The 19,690-nt window shown below is 36.5% G+C and overlaps 1 protein-coding gene and 1 long non-coding RNA gene across 2 annotated transcripts; one reads left to right on the top strand and one right to left on the bottom strand.

Moving 5' to 3' along the window:
• Window positions 1–615: 615 nt before the first annotated feature.
• Window positions 616–2,861, bottom strand: LOC106376720 (pollen receptor-like kinase 3). Its single transcript, XM_013816838.3, has 2 exons — window positions 1,977–2,861; window positions 616–1,765 (listed from the first exon to the last, which is right to left on the bottom strand). The coding sequence occupies exons 1-2, from the start codon at window positions 2,859–2,861 to the stop codon at window positions 782–784; spliced, it is 1,869 nt and encodes a 622-aa protein (XP_013672292.1). The 3' UTR covers window positions 616–781.
• Window positions 2,862–2,879: 18 nt separating this feature from the next.
• Window positions 2,880–11,947, top strand: LOC106376721. The gene is made up of 4 exons (XR_001275649.3): window positions 2,880–3,683; window positions 3,945–4,119; window positions 4,197–8,938; window positions 11,207–11,947. It is a non-coding gene; the product is annotated as an uncharacterized LOC106376721 (long non-coding RNA).
• The last annotated feature ends 7,743 nt before the right edge of the window (window positions 11,948–19,690 follow it).

Here is a 19,690-nt window from a genome sequence, read left to right as displayed (position 1 = left end):
TATAAAAGACAGCACACCTAACTTGGATGATGGAAAAGTTTCTTCCAAAGAAGAGTATGATTCTTCTGTGTGTGCGAACACAAATGCAACTAAGAAAGATAAGATGGGTAAGAACGGAAGCGGTAGTGCTAACCCAAAACTAATTAGAATTTGTGTATTTAATTATTGGTTACCTCAAAACTAATTAGAATTTACAATAATTTATATATTCTTGTGTTTGTATGCTGTTACAGGATTCCTATCGCAACATAATAAATTCAGACTTGAGAGTTGATCAAGTTTGAAGAATTTTTCGTTTGCTTAATACTATGTTTTCATTTTACCTAATAATGTTGTTTGCCTTTCAAAATTTTGCTAGCCATCTATTTATTATAAGTTTTATACTTATACATCTTAATAAAATCGAGCATTTTAGTTATAATACTTCTTCTACAGCATTCTTCATCGTTAACCTCCTGCACTTTTGTGATGGTTTCAATCCTCTTTTTTTTGCCTGAAAAATAAGTTCAAATTGAAAAGATATCCTATATTAATGACTCATATATCCTAAACCTCTGCACATAAGTCGTGGCCAATGAAAAGTAAAAAAAAATCCAATCTATAACCAAATCAATATCAACATTAAACACACCTAATATCTTCTTATCTTATAAATAACTAAATTAATATTCTCAACCCGCGTCAAGTATATAAATATTTAAAGATAGAGAATGAAAACAAAAAATGGTGCTACATGAATCTAACGGTTGGAATTCATCGAATCCCAGAATCGACGGTGAAGCTAAGTTTCTACAGAAATGAAGTCGTCGCTAGAATCATCCATCGTTAGTTCGTCAACGACTTCAATCATACTCGGTCGCCGATCTGGATCTTCTCCGATACATCTCACACCGATGCGCAAAACATTCTCGATCTCATCCCACACCATTTTATCATCGCGAGCGGCAGTTACAACCGTCGGATGAAGCAGATCCACGTCGGAGCCAATCCACTCCGCCAAACTCGCGCCACCGGCTGGATCCAATCCACCGTATTGCGGCGGGGACTTCCCCGTCAAGATCTCTAACACCACGGCTCCGAAAGTATACACGTCGGATTTCGCAGAGACGGTTGCGTCGCTAGAGCTATACGCGGCTAGGGATTGGGATTGAGCGTCGGGGCTGATCAATCTCTGGAGGCCGAACTCGGAGATCAGCGGCTCGCCGTCGTCGGCGAGGAATATGTTGCTCGATTTTAGGTTTCCGTGAGGTAAGGTTAGAAACGCTAACTCTCCGTGGAGGTAACACATCCCTCTTGCGATTCCTTGAATGATTTTAAACCGTGAAGGCCAGTTTAGTTGCGAATCCTCCTCGCTTTTTAATCGGTGAAGCAGGCTTAGATTAGGGATGAATTCGAACACTAGTAGCTTCTCGTCTCGCCTGGAATGGTAAGCCAGAGGCGTTAGGATGTTCTTGTGACGCAAGCTTCCTAGGTTTTTGATCTCTTGTGCGAATACGCCTATACTCACTTCATTCATCACCGTCACTCGCTTCACCACCACCTTGACTCCGCTCGCGATCACCGCCTTGTACGCAGATCCCACGCTTCCCCCGCTGTTAGGCTGGCCGTTGGGAGCTCCGAGAACGTGAGCTGATGATTTTAGTAACTCCTCTAAATCGAAAACACCCTTTTCTTTGTTCACCATCACCAAATCTGTCCTCAGCTCGCGGAAACTACTGGGCTTACCATGCCTCGAGGCTCCACTTCTTGATCCGTCAACAGTTACCTATCAAACCACATCAAGAATTATGTTATGTTTAATTTCAGATCTCTCTTAGATGTGTTTAAGCTGCGAAGTTGCCAGGTGGTATACATGGAAATATACATGAAGTCGCGATTAAGCTGCCTAAACATAGATCCAACGCGCTATTAAAGAAATGCTCTAAGCATAGACCAACGGGATATTAAATAAATGCACTTCTAGCATTGCGACTAACCTGAATTTGTTGATCCTCTGTGTTGTCTTGTTCAGAGGTACGAAGCATACTCGTCCTCCTCTTCTTTAGGATTAATAAGAAGAATATGATAAGGATAAAAAGGAACCCTAGTGTACCGAATGCTATATAGTATTTGCTCTTATACTCAGCTTTCTTGTCTCCGTCTACTGAGATCGATGCAGTCGAAATTCCCGGCTGCGTGCAGGTTGTTCCTAGCTCTGCACCACAAAGATCAGAATTTCCCGCGAAACTGCTTGCCTTGAATCTTGACAAACCGGGTGGTATTTCTCCGGTTAGCCGATTGTTTGAGAGATTGACATCAGCTAAACCCGGTTGGGTGAAGTTCGGTATAATCCCAGTGAATTGATTGTTTTCGAGGTGTAGCTCCATCAGTTTTGGTAATGTAGTGGCAAGCGAGAGAGGGATGTGGCCAGAGAACTCGTTGTTCGACAGCCACAATTTCTTCAGGGAAAGCATTCTTGCGAAATAATCAGGAGGGATATCACCAGAGAACCGATTGTTTGATAAGTAAATCGATTTCAGAGCGGTTAATCGGTTAAACTCTGGTATTTTACCGGAGAAGGAGTTGTTCATTATGCTTACGGTGCGTAAACCGGGTAGGTCGACTAAGGGTGCAACGTCAATGTTTCCTGTGAGACCCAATTGTTCGATTTGGAGGCCAAAAACAGAGTTTTTGTTGCATAGCAATCCGAACCATCGTTGTGTTCTTCCGCAAGGCTCTGAATCTAATGTCCAAGAATCGAGAGACTTGGTGTTTGTTAGTGATTCCTTGAATTTCAGCAATGCTTCTGCTTCGGTTAACGAGTTAGCAGAAAGTGCTGTGAGAGATAGCATGAGCGGCCAAATTAGCCAGGCCACGGCCATTTACTTAACAGGTGCTAGGCTGCCGGAATTCTCGAAACGTTTTTAATTTTTTCCGTAATAACCAAATTAGTTCTCTCGTTTTTTCTTTGCTGATGTGATTTACTAATTTTCTCTGTTCCTGTCTTGTTTCTCGCTCTGTCTTTTCTTTTTCTTTGTCATTTGTAATCCATTGAATGAGAGGGGATAAAGAGCTTATGGCGCGAATGGTAGTTGAAAGAGTCAAAATTGAGAAAGGCAAAAGCAATTACGAAATACTAGATGCCTATGCATTTTAGTGGGCCCACATTGCTACCATTTGATGTTAGAGTCCAAGCCCAAACTTGATCTAAGAGCATCTTTATCTTTATCGGGAGATCTTATGAGGAGTTTTTAGTTTAATTAGGAATTAAAGAAAAAGAAAAAAGCCAATTACCAGAAGCAACGTATCTTAATTAGGTGACATAGGATACGCCTCTTGATGCCACCCGTCGCTTTTTTGGGGTAGACAATTTCTTCTCCCTCTTCCTTGCCCTGTCGCTGACGAAGAACCCCGCTTTCTCTGAGGTTTCCTAATCAGAGATGGAGATTGATTCCGTCGCAGCTGGAGGAGCTCTTAAACCAGATGGAGATCGATTCCGTCGAGACGAGGAACCCCGCTTTTTGATAGGTGTGGGCGATTACAGATGCAAAGAGGCAAGGTTTAATCCCCTCCGCCCTTAAACCAGGAGGAGCTCTCCGGTTTAATCCCCGGCGCCGTCCGCTTCACCTTCCCATCACTTGCTCTGTCTCTCCATCAAACCATCACTTTCTCTGTCTCTCCATGAAATGATGAACCATCCTCCGGTAGTTTTAGTGTTTTTGAGCTTAAAGTTTGTCACTTTGAATTGAAAAAGATAAGATAATGATTGATTGTGAGATTGTTAAACTTAAAGGACAAAGCTTTCCTTATTACAGAACTCTGTGATAGTTCATGGGTTGTCGGAAAGTTGAAACCTTTTATGTGTTTCCTTATTACAGAACTCTGTTAGATTGCTTGTACTTTTGTCACTCCCCTGTTTTGGATTGAAAGCTGAAACCTTTTTTATGTTTTTTCCTTTATTACAGAACTCTGTGAGATAAGCACATACGTTTGCGTCATTACCTCTCTAAGATAAGCCACAGGTTCCGCATCTTTCTGCTTCTACAGTTTCTGGTCGTCACTGTTAGCCAGTTTACCACGTTTTTCCAGACCACTGCGTATAGCGGACGTATCACGTATATAAACGGTGGTGATTTCACGGTGAGTCGAGCTTTAGTTTCTTCTTTGGTTTCTTGTTATACGATGATGTTAAAAGTTTGGGATGGTTATGTTTTCAGGTCTCTGCGGTGGTCCAAGTTGTTGGGATTATTTTGTCTGCACGCAGCAACGAAAATATCTCATAGAGCTCAAGCGATAGCATCAGTTGCAAGTAAATGGCATGCAATAATGTTGTGCTAATCTACGGATACAACTCAGATAAGGACTTGTCCTAGTGGAGTTCACTTGGAAGCCACCACGAATCCACCCATCTCCTTTCAGAATTAGGTACGCCATTGCTGAATGACACCATCTTTGATCACTTATTTGGAAAAATATTTTTGTCTGCTTTGGTGTTTTTGCATATGTATACAAATGTTTTTATCACATTCTTTCTTATCATCTGAACTTCTTGTTTTTTTTGTGCTGTGTTTCTACTTGTATTTTAAATCTATGTTTAAAATGTTATGTTTAAAAATTTAATAAATAAATTTGAAGTTTAATAAAATAATGTTTGATATTTTTTTTAAGAAACCTTAAATAAGAGATTGCAATGGACCACACAAATATATCCGTCTCTTAACTAGGTCTCTTAAACCCATTTTTCCAACTAAAAATTATTAAAAAAAGATTAAGAACCCCTAAATGAGTATGTGGGATAATGATGCTCTAAGAAACTAGAATCATATTGAAGTTTGGTTTTACAATTTTTTAAAAAAAAATTTTTAGAGAACTTGCATTTGTGCAAGTAATACTTCATCCGTTTCTAATCGTAATTAGTTTTGTTTAAAACCACAAATATTTAAAAAATTGTTATTTAAAAGAATATATCATTTAACCAATTAATTCAACCAATTATTAAAAATCTATATTATTAAAAGAGAAGTACTCATTTGAAAACGTTCTTATTTCATTAATTAAACTCTTTTTTTTTTGCTTTGTCTTTTTCAGTTGCATTTATGAAATATCCTAAAACGAATAAAACTGCCTAATTTATTACTTGTCTTTTCAGTTACATTAATGAAATATGCTTAAATGAATTTAAACTTCATATTTTATTGTTTGTCTTTTTCAGTTATCTTAATGAAATATCCTTAAATAAATTTGGACATAATGTCATTTAATCAACCAAAAAAACTCATGAGTTATCCTTACGTGCATAATTTTAATAATGGAGATTTTTAAAAACGTGCATCATTAAAATGTTACCTAAAACATGCAGCACTAATATATAACATGCATCAATAAAACTAGAATTTGACTCACACAATTGTACGGATATTATTTTCAGTTGATTAAATTTAAAAATAATTATTTATTCAAAAAATATTTAAGAATGACTATGTTTTTAAAAATTATATGGTATTATTTGCTCATAACTCATTTGTCATTTGTTAAATTGTTAGAAAGAAAATTTTAGCATAATATAACTCAGTTGTCATTTGTTAAATTTATGGTTTTTATTTATATTTTTTATTATTTAATTATAATATTTTCATTTTATATTTGAAAGATAAATGAATTTTCTTTCAAACAATATTTTTGTAAATGTACTTTTTAAAAAATAATCAATTAAAATTGTTACTATCATTGAATATCATTATTTTTGACATAATTTGAGTTTTTGTTTACATCAAAACTTATCATATTTTAGGATAATTTTAATTTAAAATGTAGTTTTCATATTTTTCAAACAAATTCTAAAAATATTTTTTAAATATTTTGTTATAATTTTTTAAAAAATATTGAGTTGCATTTCAATTAAAAAGGTAAAGATATTAAAAATATTCTAATTAAAATATGTAAAATTTAATATAGTTTTAAGGAAATTGTCAAAATAAAAAAAATTACACATAAAATAATCATGATTTTTGTTAACTAGGCGGATTATTATTTATATGATATCGCACACGAAAAAAAAAATTCTGTTTTTAAAATTATCTAATTAACTCTATACTCATTTTTCTTATATTTTTTATATGATATCACACATTCGTAAAAAAATAAGTAGTTTAAGATGCAAAAAAAAAAAATCTAATTAATGAATATAATATGAACGAATATTACAAATACATCATTTAATAAAATAAATAATTAAAAACTGAAAATTCATATCCGCGCTGGCGCGCGGATCAGGATCTAGTCTAACATTATTTCATTGGTCACACAATATCCAATAAATGAAAAAGATGCATTGAAATATGTAAACTACTTATATTGTGAAACAAACTATTTTCGCTAAAACTAATTACATTTAGAAACGAAAGAATTAGTAGTTTTGTTATACCTGCATCTCAAAATGCTAAATATTTAGTCCCCAGATTGCATTTTTTAAAACAAAATTTAAATAATTAACTTGTTCAATGAATACTCGGGACCAGATTGTGTTTCAAAAACATGCTTTTCGTTTCTAACATTCCGTATGAAGCCTGTGAAGAAGTTCCAATTTTTTGTTGTTCACATTCAAAGTATTTGTCGGTGTCAGATTCGGTTTGCTTTATCACTAGTTGTAAGTTTGTAACGGACATTTTTGCAAAAAAAAAAAAAAAAAAATTGTAACGGACATTTTTGCAAAAAAAAAAAAAAAAAAAAATTGTAACGGACCTACTTCCATTGGTTAATGATGGAAACGCAAAGCTTCTCTATTTCGCCGTCACACATTAATGCAAATGACTGTTTACAATATATTTCAACGTATAACCATTTGCAACGTATATACTATATGAATGAAACGTCAAATGGACCAATGGTAACATTTACAAACATTGCTTCTCAGACATCCCATAAATTTGTATATTATACAACTAGGTGATTATCCGCGCACATGCACAAAATGAAATGTATAATCTAATAATTGTTGAATACGAATTTTAACCGTCCAATCATAATTATATAATTCGTAAGCCCTATATATATTAATCTAAATATCTATTAAATATGATTTACTCATATGGTTTTATGATTATTTGTATTTTATTATAACAAAAATTTTAAACTAAAAATCATAAAATTTTCAGTGTGAGACTTTTAACAATTTTTCGTTATTTATAGTCATTTTAAAAATTAAAAAAATATAACATATATGAAAAAAATCTAATTATTAATATGGTTAATACGATTGTTTAATTTATTTTTAATAATATAACATTAAAAATAACGAATATATGTAAATTATTGTCAAATCTTTATACTTAAAATTATTAATTGTCAAATATATATTTTGTTCACTTTTGGTAATTCTGTAATTTTTATTTAATGAAAGAAGGAAAAACAATAATTGTAGATTGTTAATTAATTTCATGGTTAGTTTAAAAAGAAGTATATAAGAGCATCAGCATTAATGTACCCCATAAAAGGGGTTCACAAAGTATTTTTTTATTATTTTTTTTTCTGTTTGATTTTTGTTTTAAAAAAAAAAAATTATTAATCGGACCAATCGCGGGCCGCCACGTGTCGTGGGGCCCGCGCTACAGTGATGATCCGTGTTCAGTGCAGTGAACTCCCAAGAGGCAGGTTCATTGCTTTTATTTATTTTAATTTTTTTTTTTTTCGAAAACTGTGTGAACTCTCCGTGGAGTTCACTGATGCTGATGCTCTAATATATGTTTAGTAGATCAACATATTTTTCTAAAGACTTTAAAAAACATTCTAATGATGATTCGTGTCATAATTAAAATGTTGTAATGTTTCTCTTTTAATATACATGGGATCTCCAGTCATTTTATTTATTTTTAGATTACCTCAGCTACAGGAGTGTAACATAGATAGGGATCGTCATGTAGAATATTGCGATGGTCTTGTGTAGCAAAAGAAGCACTGCTTGAATGCATATTGCATTGCATCACTAAAAACATATATTATGTTTATGTATATATTATTATATATAGACTCGAGATGGTGTTACAAAAAAAAAAAAAAAGTGTTACAAAAAAAAGACTCGAGATGTTGTTCAACCGTATTGTATTCTCATTGATAAAATCTTGCAAGTTGTGCTGAATATGATTTTATTCCTCTTGGCACTATCGTCTACGACATTTGTTATATAATATTTTGCGTCTCCATACATGTTAAATTCTTTAGTCTCTTGTTGGTGCTGGAACTTATTTTAACGAAAATTCAACGCACACCTTCATTAAACAAAACGACTAAAATTTAACTTTGTCGTTGGAAAACCTTAATTGAGCAAAAAAAAAAATCATATTAGGATTTAGGACTAAGCAAAATTAACTCTTGAGTAAGTTGAATTTTCTAAACACATACATCAAACAAAAAGGTCTACATGTAAATTATTCAGATACCTCTTTACACTCTCGATATACTAGTGAAATTGTGACTAAGACAGGGTTGTGCTATGGTGAAAAAGCGTTCACTTTTAGCAACAATTAGTGGTTAGGAACTATAAATTGATTCTTTGTGCTCTTAACTCGATGTACGTTGGAAAGATTGTTTTACAATAGGTCATATAAGGCATTATTGTTAGCAAGAGCTGATCCTGAATCTAAGACCAACATTATCGGCACTTCTTAGCGAAGTTGCTTAGTAATAATCACCCAAAATTTAAATCAAAATTATGGAAAAACAAAAGAGTCGTCGGTTAATTAAGAACTTTTCGAACATGTCCTTAAAGGGCACGTGGCGTAAGGCAACAAGTTTACCGAATGGGGTAGGGGAAAGTAAAGTTTACGGTATCGACTTCATTCTCATCGTCTCCCTATTCTCTCTCTTTCGTCGGCGATTTCAAACAGACGGTCATCTGGTCGTTCAATCCACACCGATCTCTCCTGTCATCGAACCCTTCTCCGCCGAATCCAATCGAAACCGGGTATGTGTTCCTCCTCTGTCCTCCGTTTTGAGATTTATAGGAATTGTTTGTCGAAAATAAGTCCTCCGTATCTGGGTTTGATTGGAAATTTATATTGTGACGATTTGATTGCATGCTTTTTGTTTGTGATTGTTCACCGATCTGTTTCTGATTCTATGTTTGGTGTTTGAGTAAATCTAATTGAAAATTAGGGTAGATTTAGGGATTTCAGAGAAGAAGCCATTTTTAGATTCCTTTTCTTGATGAGTACAATTGATCTTCGATGGATTTCAGTGTTTGAGTAAATGTAAGGGTCTTCTCTTTGCACCGTGTCTCTGTTTTTTGATTTTTCCTCTGCAAATCCATTCAAAGGTTTATTCTTTCCTTAGCTTTTTCATTTTTTGAGGAATGTTGTATCAAGAATTGTGTATTTTCTGTAAATTAATTACAAAGGGTGTATATTTATGTAGTTTTACGGGTTTCATTAGCTTGCTTTCTCGTTGATTTCAATTGCCACCATATTGGTTTATGATTTTGGTGTTTTGGTTATCTTTGTAGATTTGAGAATTCATGTTTAGAAGTTCAGTGTTTATAGGGTTTATCATTTTTGGTAACTCAGTATTCGTTTTGTAACTTGGTGATTTATGGTGTGTTCTCATAGCATTATTTTTCAAATGATTGGTAGAATATAAGATTTGTTAGAAAACGACGTATGCGTGGTGATTCACTCATTCGAGTTTTATGGTGTGTTCTCATACCATATGTAACCTTTTTGCGAAAAAGTATATTGTTTAGTACGTTTATTCTTGTAGTTGGTTTCGAACGAAATCGTTTTTAACTTAATTGAAGGTTAGTGACCTAAATTGACAAGTCTGAATGAAGAGATGTTTATGGTTAGTTCTTTGTCATTGGAGTCTAGTTTGTTTGAAACCAAATCCTCTTATAATTTAATTACTTGATAGCTTTTTGGTTGTGCAATGTGTAATAACTCTTGATTAGACGTTGGTAGTTTATGGTTATGTCTTTATTATTCTTACTTATTGCTTCTTCAAGTTTCACCTATTAAACCCCAACCATCCCTCATTGTATCATATATCTCCGGTTTATCTACGGTTTCTCTTCTATACTCCTCTCTCTGTTCTAATCCATACGGATTCAAAGAATCCATATAGTCAGTCTCGTAGTTATGTAGGCCTTCTTAACAGTCAGAACTTTCCTTATGAAAGTTATCCTTCTACTTTAAACTTTGGAGCCTCAGATTTCCCTCCTTTCAGTTCACAACAAACCGACGCTCCAGATGTACGTGAAGACACACCAGTGGCTTGTAGGGAGAGAAGGAAATAGACTCCAGCTGATGACGAGGTCCTAATAAGTGTGTGGCTAAACACATCTAAGGATGCTGTTGTTGAAATGAACAAAAATCAGGGACCTTCTGGAAACGAGTAGGTGAATATTATGCAGCAAGTCCTCATGCTGGAGAGAGTGGTGAACCAAGAGAGCATCTCCATTGTAAGCAGAGGTGGCACAAAATCAATGACTTCACCAACAAATTCTGTGGTGCATATGCGGCAGCAAAGAGACATATCAGTTTTGGTCAGAATGATAATGATGTTCTCAAGGTGGCTCATGACATCTTCTACTCTGATCACAACACGAAATTTAATCTTGAACATGCGTGGTGTGTATTGAGGTATGAGCAGAAATGACTTAGCCTTAACACTCCTAAAATTAGTGGGAGTTCAAAGCGAAAAGCTGGAGAGACATGTTCACAAACTTCAAGCACCACTATTGGTGATCATGAGATCCGTCCTGAAGGTATCAAGGCTGCTAAAGCTAAAAGGAATAATACTCAAGGGAAGTCTCTTGCTGAGTATACGAGCATTTGGGAAATGAAGAAGGAGGATCTCATGATGAAGGAGAAACTGTCAAAGCTTGCCATACTAAACACACTCCTAGCCAAGAAAGAACCACTAAGTGAGGCTGAAGAAGTTGTCAAGAATAAGCTACTCGCCCATTATTTCTGAGAATTAGAGCTTGTCTATGTTTCTATGTTTCTATGTTAGAACTATGTCTTAAAATTTATGTGTTTAGTACTTTGTATTATCTTAAACGTGATGAATTCCCTTCCTGTTTGCTTTTAAAATGTCTATCTTTATTAATGAATAACTTATAATGTCTATCTATGTATTTCTGCTTTCTACTTTATAAATGAATGTTGCTATTTTATTAAAAAATTGTCTATCTTCCTAGATCATTAGATGTCTATCTAATATGATTAGTTTTTTTCAGGTTTAGTTAAAATGGGCCGTCGATATAGCTACAGCCAGCCTTAAGATCCAGAGGAGTATGGTGGGGGAGATAGCTGACAGTGGATACAACTCAACGAAAGAGCTTATTCGTCGGGACCAAGCTGAGTTAAGCATCAATTGTGGTGCACCGGCTCAGTACCCTCCGCAACCCGAGGTTGAGTTTGGATTCCCGCAGACATGCTACTGTGGTGGTGAACCTCTACTAGCAACGTCGTACACAAAAAACGATCCAGGAAGAAGATACTACACATGTGAGCAGGTTGATGATGGAGAATTCCATGTTTGGAAGTTGTGGGATGTCGCGGTGATGGAGGAGATGAAGGCCAGAGATAGACACATACTTCAACTGGCTGAAAAGGTAGATAATCTCACCTTTTTGAGTGACTTTGAGACTGAGCAGAAGTTGGTTAGGTTAGAGAAGCTTGTGTGTGACTTAGCAAAGAAGAGATCAAGTTTTATCAATGGGTTTGAAGTATTTGTTGGTGTAATGATCATTGTTTTAGTTTTCATAGGTTTGGTGATCATCTTTATGTGAATCCAGATGTTGTAGTAATCTGTAATCTGATTTGTACTGATCAGTTTGTTGGTGTAATGATCATCGTTATTGATCAGTTTTTCGAACAAGCCTTTTGTAATGAATCAGATTTGTACTGATTTTTGTTGAACTCTTTGTAATGATTCATAATGACTTATGAATTTATTTATAAATGAACTCTTATCGTATTATGGCTATAATTATAAATGATCTCTTTGTAAACTACACATTCATGAAAACATGATTCACGATCATGATCTACAAAAATGTATGACAATTGGATTGCACTTGCCTCCAAAAATGTGTCAGAAGATGTCTTCACTGTGTGCTCGTGAGCATGTGTGCTCGTGACCAATGAAAACAAAATATAGTGTCACAAGATGTCCTCACGAGTAATGAAAACAAAATATAGTGTTACAAGCTAGTATCATAAGATACACTTCTTTTAGCCTATAAGTATAAGACATCGTAAAACATTTTTAGACATCTTCTCCTCACTTTCATCATATCTTCTCTTTTTAAAAAAAAATTCTAATGGCATCTTCTTCCCATTATCATTACCTCAAAGATGATGATGATGAATTTGATTCCATATTTGATGATTATTTTGAAAACCCTGATCTTATTCCAGAACCAAAAGAGCGAAAAAAATGTATTTTTATCGAGAGAAACCGGGAAGAAGGCCACCAGAAGCTCTGGAATGATTACTTTAGCGATACTCCAACATACACTCCCAAGTTATTCCGGCGACGGTTTCGAATGAACAAATCATTGTTCCTGCGTATTGTGCATCGTCTCTCCACAGAAGTACCGTATTTTCAACCAACAGAAGATGCAACCGGACGGTCTAGTCTATCACCCCTACAAAAAATGTACTGCATCAATTCGACAATTGGCATATGGTGGTGGAGCTGATACAGTTGACGAATATGTCCGACTTTCTGAAACAACAGCTCGAAAATGTTTGCACAATTTTACCGCCGGAATAACAACTTGTTTGGCGATGAATACCGAAGACGTCCCACACCGGAGGATCTGGAAAGACTACTCCATATCGGAGAAGAACGTGGATTTCCAGGGATGATTGGAAGCATCGACTGTATGCATTGGGAGTGGAAGAATTGCCCGACCGCTTGGAAAGGAATGTATTCACGAGGAACTGGAAAACCAACAATTGTGTTGGAGGCGGTAGCTTCATATGACCTCTGGATATGGCACGCGTTTTTTGGAGCTCCAGGTACTATGAACGATCTTAATATTGTTGATCGATCACCTGTTTTTGATGACATTATTAACGAAAATGCGTCAAGTAAACTTCTATGTCAACGGAACGGAGTGCCATTTGGGTTATTATCTCACGGATGGTATTTATCCGAAATGGACCCAAGAAGCTATTCGAAAAGATGTTGAACGTGCCTTTGGAATTCTTCAAGCTAGATTTGCCGTTGTCAAAAATCCATCTAAGTTATGGGATAAAGACAAAATAACAAATATTATGAGAGCATGTATCATACTCCATAATATGATTGTCGAAGATGAACGATCATCATTCACTCAGTATGACGTTTTTGAATTTCAACAAGGAGAAGATGTGGATGATACATTTTCCGTCGATATGCCTACAAATCTCGGCAGTACAATTGATCGTCGAGCGAGCGTTCGGAATAGACAAGCCCATCAACAATTAAAAAATAATTTGATTGAAAATATATAAGCTAAATTTGGACGTCTTCCAAATAACATATAATTTGTAAGTTTCTATGAATTGAATAAAATATGTGTTTGCTTAATTTTTTTTTTGTATTTTTTTTGTTGCAACTTTGTAATCTTATTATGTTTTCAATTTTAATGTTATATGTTTTATTTAAAACTTATCTTTTATATATCATTACTCATTAAAATAAAAAATTAATTTACTAAGAGACAACAAAAATCCTACTAATAATCTACACTTTTGGGATTGTCTCTTAGGCTTTGTCTCTTAACATAAAAACATAATAAAATAAGCTCAGGAGTTACTCTTCCTTGAGATGGAGTAAATTTATTTGTGTGTTTTACTCTCATAACAGTAACTAGAGGAAATAGGTGGAAATGTTTTTCTACCTGATTGGAAAATTTTCAGAGTAAACGAGAGTAACAAATTTTTCACTCTTATTATTTACTCTGGAAGTGACATACAGTCGCAACCAAAATCTAAAGATAGTCCCAGTTAAAAAAAAACATTTATTCTGGAATAGTTGAAGCTTAAAAAAAAATTAAAATTAAAAGGGGGAAAACGCAAATCAAGCACCGATCATGGGTGTACCTTTAAGATTTTGACACGTGGTTGCATCCAGTCGCAGAGCAAATCTTTCACGTGCCCTAAAACTCTGTCGGGGATAAGATTCGTCGATATACAGAATCCAAGTTCGAATGGTAATAGCAAATGGGCTCCACCATTGCATTTCTAAACAGCCATCAGCCGACGCGGACTATGGCTTGTGTAACACCCTTGGTTATGCCCTTTAATAACGAAAATGCCACCATCAAACGAATTATTTCTCGCACAAGGACCAATATCGTAAATAGTGGTTACTTTCGGGACCCGACGGCCGACGATTTGATGAGGACAATTGACAATTCGTTAACGCCTTCCACTAACGTCGCCGTCAACCTTTTTTCTTGTTTTTTTTTCAAATTTTCTTTTCTGTTTACATTTCGCTGCAGCCGTAAGGAAAACGTGCCGGAAGTTGTAAACGTTGGTTTGGTTTTGAATTAGACGAATTTATTTATGATTCATTTAATAATTCGTACGTGACAAAACAAATTCTTTTATTAAACTTATACTGATCGCCCATGAATACCTAAGAAATTAGAATATTTTAGCTAATCTTTTTTTTTTTTTTTTTTTGGTAAAATGTTAAATTTTACACAAACTTTTAATTTTTGACAGAAATACAGAGACACAACAAAGAAATTAGAAAAACCAAAATCTACGGCAGCAAAAAAAAAACAAAATGAACAAACACTACGACCACAACCAATACAATCACCTTAGAACGAGAGGCCATATAAATCTCTATACCACGACTAAAGAGTAGAAAACTCCAACCACATCAGTCCAACCACAACGAAAACACGTCGCAGCTTTGCAGGGAAAGTACGAAGCTTCAACCACAATAAGATTCACCGTAGCCTCGCTGGAAAAGTACGAATTGGTACAACCACATCAGTCCCGCCACAACGACAAACGCCACAGCTTTGCTGGAAAAGTACGAAGCCACAACCACATCAGACCCGCCACAAAAAAAAAATCATCGCAGCCTCGCCGGAAAAGTACGATGCTACAACCACATCAGTCCCGCCACAATGAAGAAACACCACAGCTTTGCTGGAAAAGTACGGAGATACACTACTACCACCAATCGAAGAGAAGAGCCTTCCAACATCTCAAACCAAAGAAGTCCATTAGCTGTATCGAGCTCTTTATTTGGAAAGGAGATAGCCAAAGCGACTGCCACACCCACCGGACCTGCAGAAAAAGAAGACATAGACAATACCAAACACCGGTAGAATGTAGACCTCCACCACCGAAAATTTGACAGTCTCTAACACGTCGCCACAGAAGCAAGAAAACTCCGAGAGACCAAATTGAAGCCCTCCACAACCAGTAAAAGGATCTTCTCCGAGCAAGAAGGAGTCGGGACAAACGATTGAAATGGAAACTCTAGGCAGTTCCTTAAAACAAGGCTCAATGCCACAGCCACTGTTAGAAAAGCTAGATACCATATACACCAGTAGCCTACCGCAAAGACACCACCGAGACTTCAACACTCAAGCCCTGAAAAACGCTTAACCACCACCGGAATGAAGCCTGCGGAACCTACGGCTAGCTAGTCCTCTAAGCTCACCAGAAAAAGCCCACCACCACCATAACTGAGGATAAAAGCACTGACCTGAGGAAGCAAATCTCCCAGCCGAGAAAGAGAGAGAGACCACTACTTGGAGACCGAGAGAAGGCGAAGCGGACAGACACTACAAGAAAACACATACTTAGCGAGGAAAATTAACGAGGAAAAACAATCCTCGTAAATTTGCGTCGAGTTTACGACGAATTTACGTGAAAAACTAAAGTCATCGTTATTTCCTCGTAACGTAACGACAAAACTGTTTCGTCGTAAAGTGGATGTAATTTTACGAGTATTTTACGAGGAAAAACTATTTCCTCGTAAATACGACGTAAACTTTGCGTGGTATTTACGAGGTAATAGTTTACGTGTATTTAGCGAGGAAATTTTTGAATCCACCAACTTTATAGGTGTTACACGTTTTTTTTGCCCACCTAATTAATTTTCGTCGTAAATTCATAGCAAAATTACAACTACCAGATTCGAATTTTCCTATAAATATGGATGTTTGAACATCATTTTAAACACACCAACAACAAAAAACGTGAAAGAAAAAAAATGGCTGGCTCCGGGACTATTTACGAGTTGCGGAAGTGGATGTATATGCATAGAGATGCTAACGGGAGAGTGACGAAAGAATACCTTGCGGGTCTGGAGACATTTATGCATCAAGCAGATTCAACACCGCTCGCCCAAGAAAGTGGTAAGATGTTCTGTCCTTGTCGGAAATGCAACAATTCGAAACTGGCAAATCGTGAAAATGTTTGGAAGCATTTAATAAATAGAGGTTTCACGGCAAATTACTATATCTGGTTTCAACATGGAGAAGGTTTTAATTATGATCAGAATGAAGCAAGTAGTAGTAATAGCAATTTTCAGGAAAAAGAACCGGTTGATCATCATTTGCATAATGAACATAGTTACCATCAGGAGGAGATGGTAGATTATGATAGGGTTCATGATATGGTAGCTGATGCATTCGTAGCTCATGATGAAGATGAAGAACCTAATATAGATGCAAAAAAGTTTTACGAAATGTTAAACGCGGCGAATCAACCACTTTACAGTGGTTGTAGAGAAGGTCTCTCTAAATTGTCGTTAGCTGCTAGAATGATGAATATTAAAACTGATCACAATCTACCTGAAAGTTGCATGAACGAATGGGCGGACTTGTTTAAAGAGTACTTGCCGGAAGACAATGTGTCTGCTGATTCTTATTATGAGATTCAGAAACTGGTTTATAGTCTTGGGTTGCCTTCGGAGATGATAGATGTTTGCATCGACAACTGCATGATCTATTGGGGAGATGATGAGAAGCTAGAAGAATGTCGATTCTGCAAGAAGCCACGATTCAAGCCGCAAGGACGGGGACGTAATAGGGTACCGTACCAAAGGATGTGGTACCTACCAATTACAGACAGATTGAAAAGATTGTATCAATCAGAGCAGACTGCTGGAAAGATGAGATGGCATGCCGAGCATACTCAGACGGATGGTGAGATGACTCATCCATCAGATGCAAGAGCCTGGAAACATTTCAACAAAGTACATCCAGATTTCGCTAGCAATATCCGGAATGTGTATCTCGGATTATGCACAGATGGATTTAGTCCGTTCGGAATGTCAGGGAGACAATATTCATTGTGGCCAGTCTTTCTTACTCCATACAACCTGCCACCGGAGATGTGCATGCAACGGGAGTTACTATTCTTGACCATATTAATACCTGGTCCGAACCATCCAAAAAGGTCCCTGGATGTTTTTCTACAACCACTGATAAAAGAGTTGAAGGATTTGTGGTCAACAGGGGTGAGGACGTATGACTGTTCAACGAAGACGAATTTTACGATGCGAGCGATGCTTTTGTGGACCATAAGTGATTTTCCTGCCTATGGGATGTTGTCTGGATGGACTACACATGGGAGATTAGCTTGTCCATATTGTAATGGAACGACAGATGCGTTTCAACTGAAGAATGGTAGGAAGACAAGTTGGTTTGATTGTCACCGTCGATTTCTTCCCATTGGCCATCCTTACCGAAGAAACAAGAATTTGTTTAGGCACAAAAGGGTTGTGAGAGACACTCCTCCTCCATATCTAACTGGAGAACAAATTGAAGCGCAAATCGACTACTACGGAGCTAACGAAACAGTTCGTTGGGGTGGTAATTGGCATGTCCCTCGTAATATGCCAGATTCTTACGGTGTTCATCACAACTGGCACAAGAAGAGTATATTTTGGGAGTTGCCATATTGGAAGGATCTTCTTCTGCGCCACAACCTCGATGTGATGCATATAGAGAAGAATTTCTTTGAGAACATCATGAATACAATATTGAATGTCCCAGGGAAGACAAAAGACAACATAAAATCGAGGTTGGACTTGCCGGATATTTGCTCAAGAAGCGAGTTACATATTAAAAGCAATGGACAAGTTCCCGTTCCGATATTCAGATTATCTTCAGAAAAAAAGTCGGTGTTGTTCAACTGGGTGGCATCAGAAGTGAAGTTCCCCGATGGGTATGTTTCGAATCTCTCTAGATGTGTTGAAAAGGGTCAAAAGTTCTCCGGGATGAAGAGTCATGATTGTCATGTATTTATGCAACGACTACTGCCCTTTGCATTTGCGGAGCTACTTCCAACAAACGTACATGAAGCACTTGCAGGTACGTAGTGTATTATATCACAATAATTTACAAAATAATATATGACTAACAATGTGTTTAATTTTTTTTTGAATATAAAAGGCATTGGAGCATTTTTCAGGGATCTGAGCACACGCACTCTTAAAGAAGAAGTTGTGGAACAGCTTCAGGAGAACATTCCCATCTTATTGTGCAACTTGGAGAAGATATTTCCTCCCGGATTTTTTGACGTCATGGAGCATCTAGCTGTCCACCTCCCATATGAGGCATTGCTTCGTGGACCTGTACATTACGGATGGATGTATCAGTATGAGCGAGCCATGAAATATTTGAAGGGAAAAGCAAAGAACCTCGCCAAAGTTGAAGGTTCTATAATTGCTGGAAGTTTGACGGAAGAAGTTTCTCACTTCACATCGTACTACTTTGCGTCAAAAGTACGTACACGGAGAAGAGCTCCAAGAAGATATGATGATGGTGGTGTTGCGCCAACATATGCAGTTGCTGGTGTTCCAGACATCTTTAGCCAGATTGGGCGACTCGGTGGGAAGTCTAAAGAGGTTTGGTGGTCGAGTGAACAAGACGCTCATAGTGCACACACCTATATTCTACTCAATTGCGAAGATCCATTGATTCGTTATTTTGAAAGGTAACATATATTGACACTTCGAAACACATATAAGTATAATTAATTGTATAATTGCGAGAGATTCATTCCTATAAAATGTGATTTTACAGCCTATTTGTTTCTCAAGTCGAAGAAACATTTCCTGGTATATCCACAAGTGACGTAGACAAAAGGAAAGATCAACACTTCATTAAGTGGTTGCGGAATCAGGTATTAACTAAAAAAATTTTCATACATTATCTGTATTTCATTAACATTCTCTTTATTTTTGCAGGTTGATTATGACGACGACGATGCAGATTATCCTAAGTGGTTACACGAAGTAATTCAATCTCCACTTGTAAAGGTCACCACATCACAGATGTATTTCACACGAGGCTATACTTTTCATACATATGACTATGGTAGACAACGGGCGACCAGTAACTATGGAATATGTGTGAAAGGGGAAACAGATTTCTACGGGATCTTGACGGAGATTATTGAAGTCGAATTTCCAGGGATACTGAAGCTGAAATGCGTCCTCTTCAAATGTGAATGGTTCGACCCCGTCGTCAACAGAGGTGTTCGGTCTAACAAATTCGGTGTAGTTGATGTCAACGGTGGACGAAGGTACAACAAATTCGAGCCTTTCATCTTAGCTTCACAAGCAGACCAAGTTAGCTTCCTTCCATACCCTCGGATGAGAGATTCAGGTATAAATTGGTTAGCAGTAATCAAAGTTACACCTCGAGGACGAATCATCAGTGGAGAAGAACCACCATTGCAAGAAG

This window comes from Brassica napus, chromosome C2 (genome assembly GCF_020379485.1).
Source record: "Brassica napus cultivar Da-Ae chromosome C2, Da-Ae, whole genome shotgun sequence".
Taxonomy (NCBI): domain Eukaryota; kingdom Viridiplantae; phylum Streptophyta; class Magnoliopsida; order Brassicales; family Brassicaceae; genus Brassica; species Brassica napus.
The sequence above is the reverse complement of the archived record's forward strand: the minus strand, read 5'-3'. Positions and strand labels throughout refer to the sequence as shown.

What these genes read in the sequence shown, in the direction of transcription:
- LOC106376720 (XM_013816838.3), bottom strand. Translation starts at nt 2,861, where the DNA reads ATGGCCGTGGCCTGGCTAATTTGGCCGCTCATGCTATCTCTCACAGCA. An exon ending in CAGAGGATCAACAAATTCAG is followed by an intron (nt 1,766 to 1,976) that starts GTTAGTCGCAAT and finishes GTGGTTTGATAG; the next exon opens with GTAACTGTTGACGGATCAAG.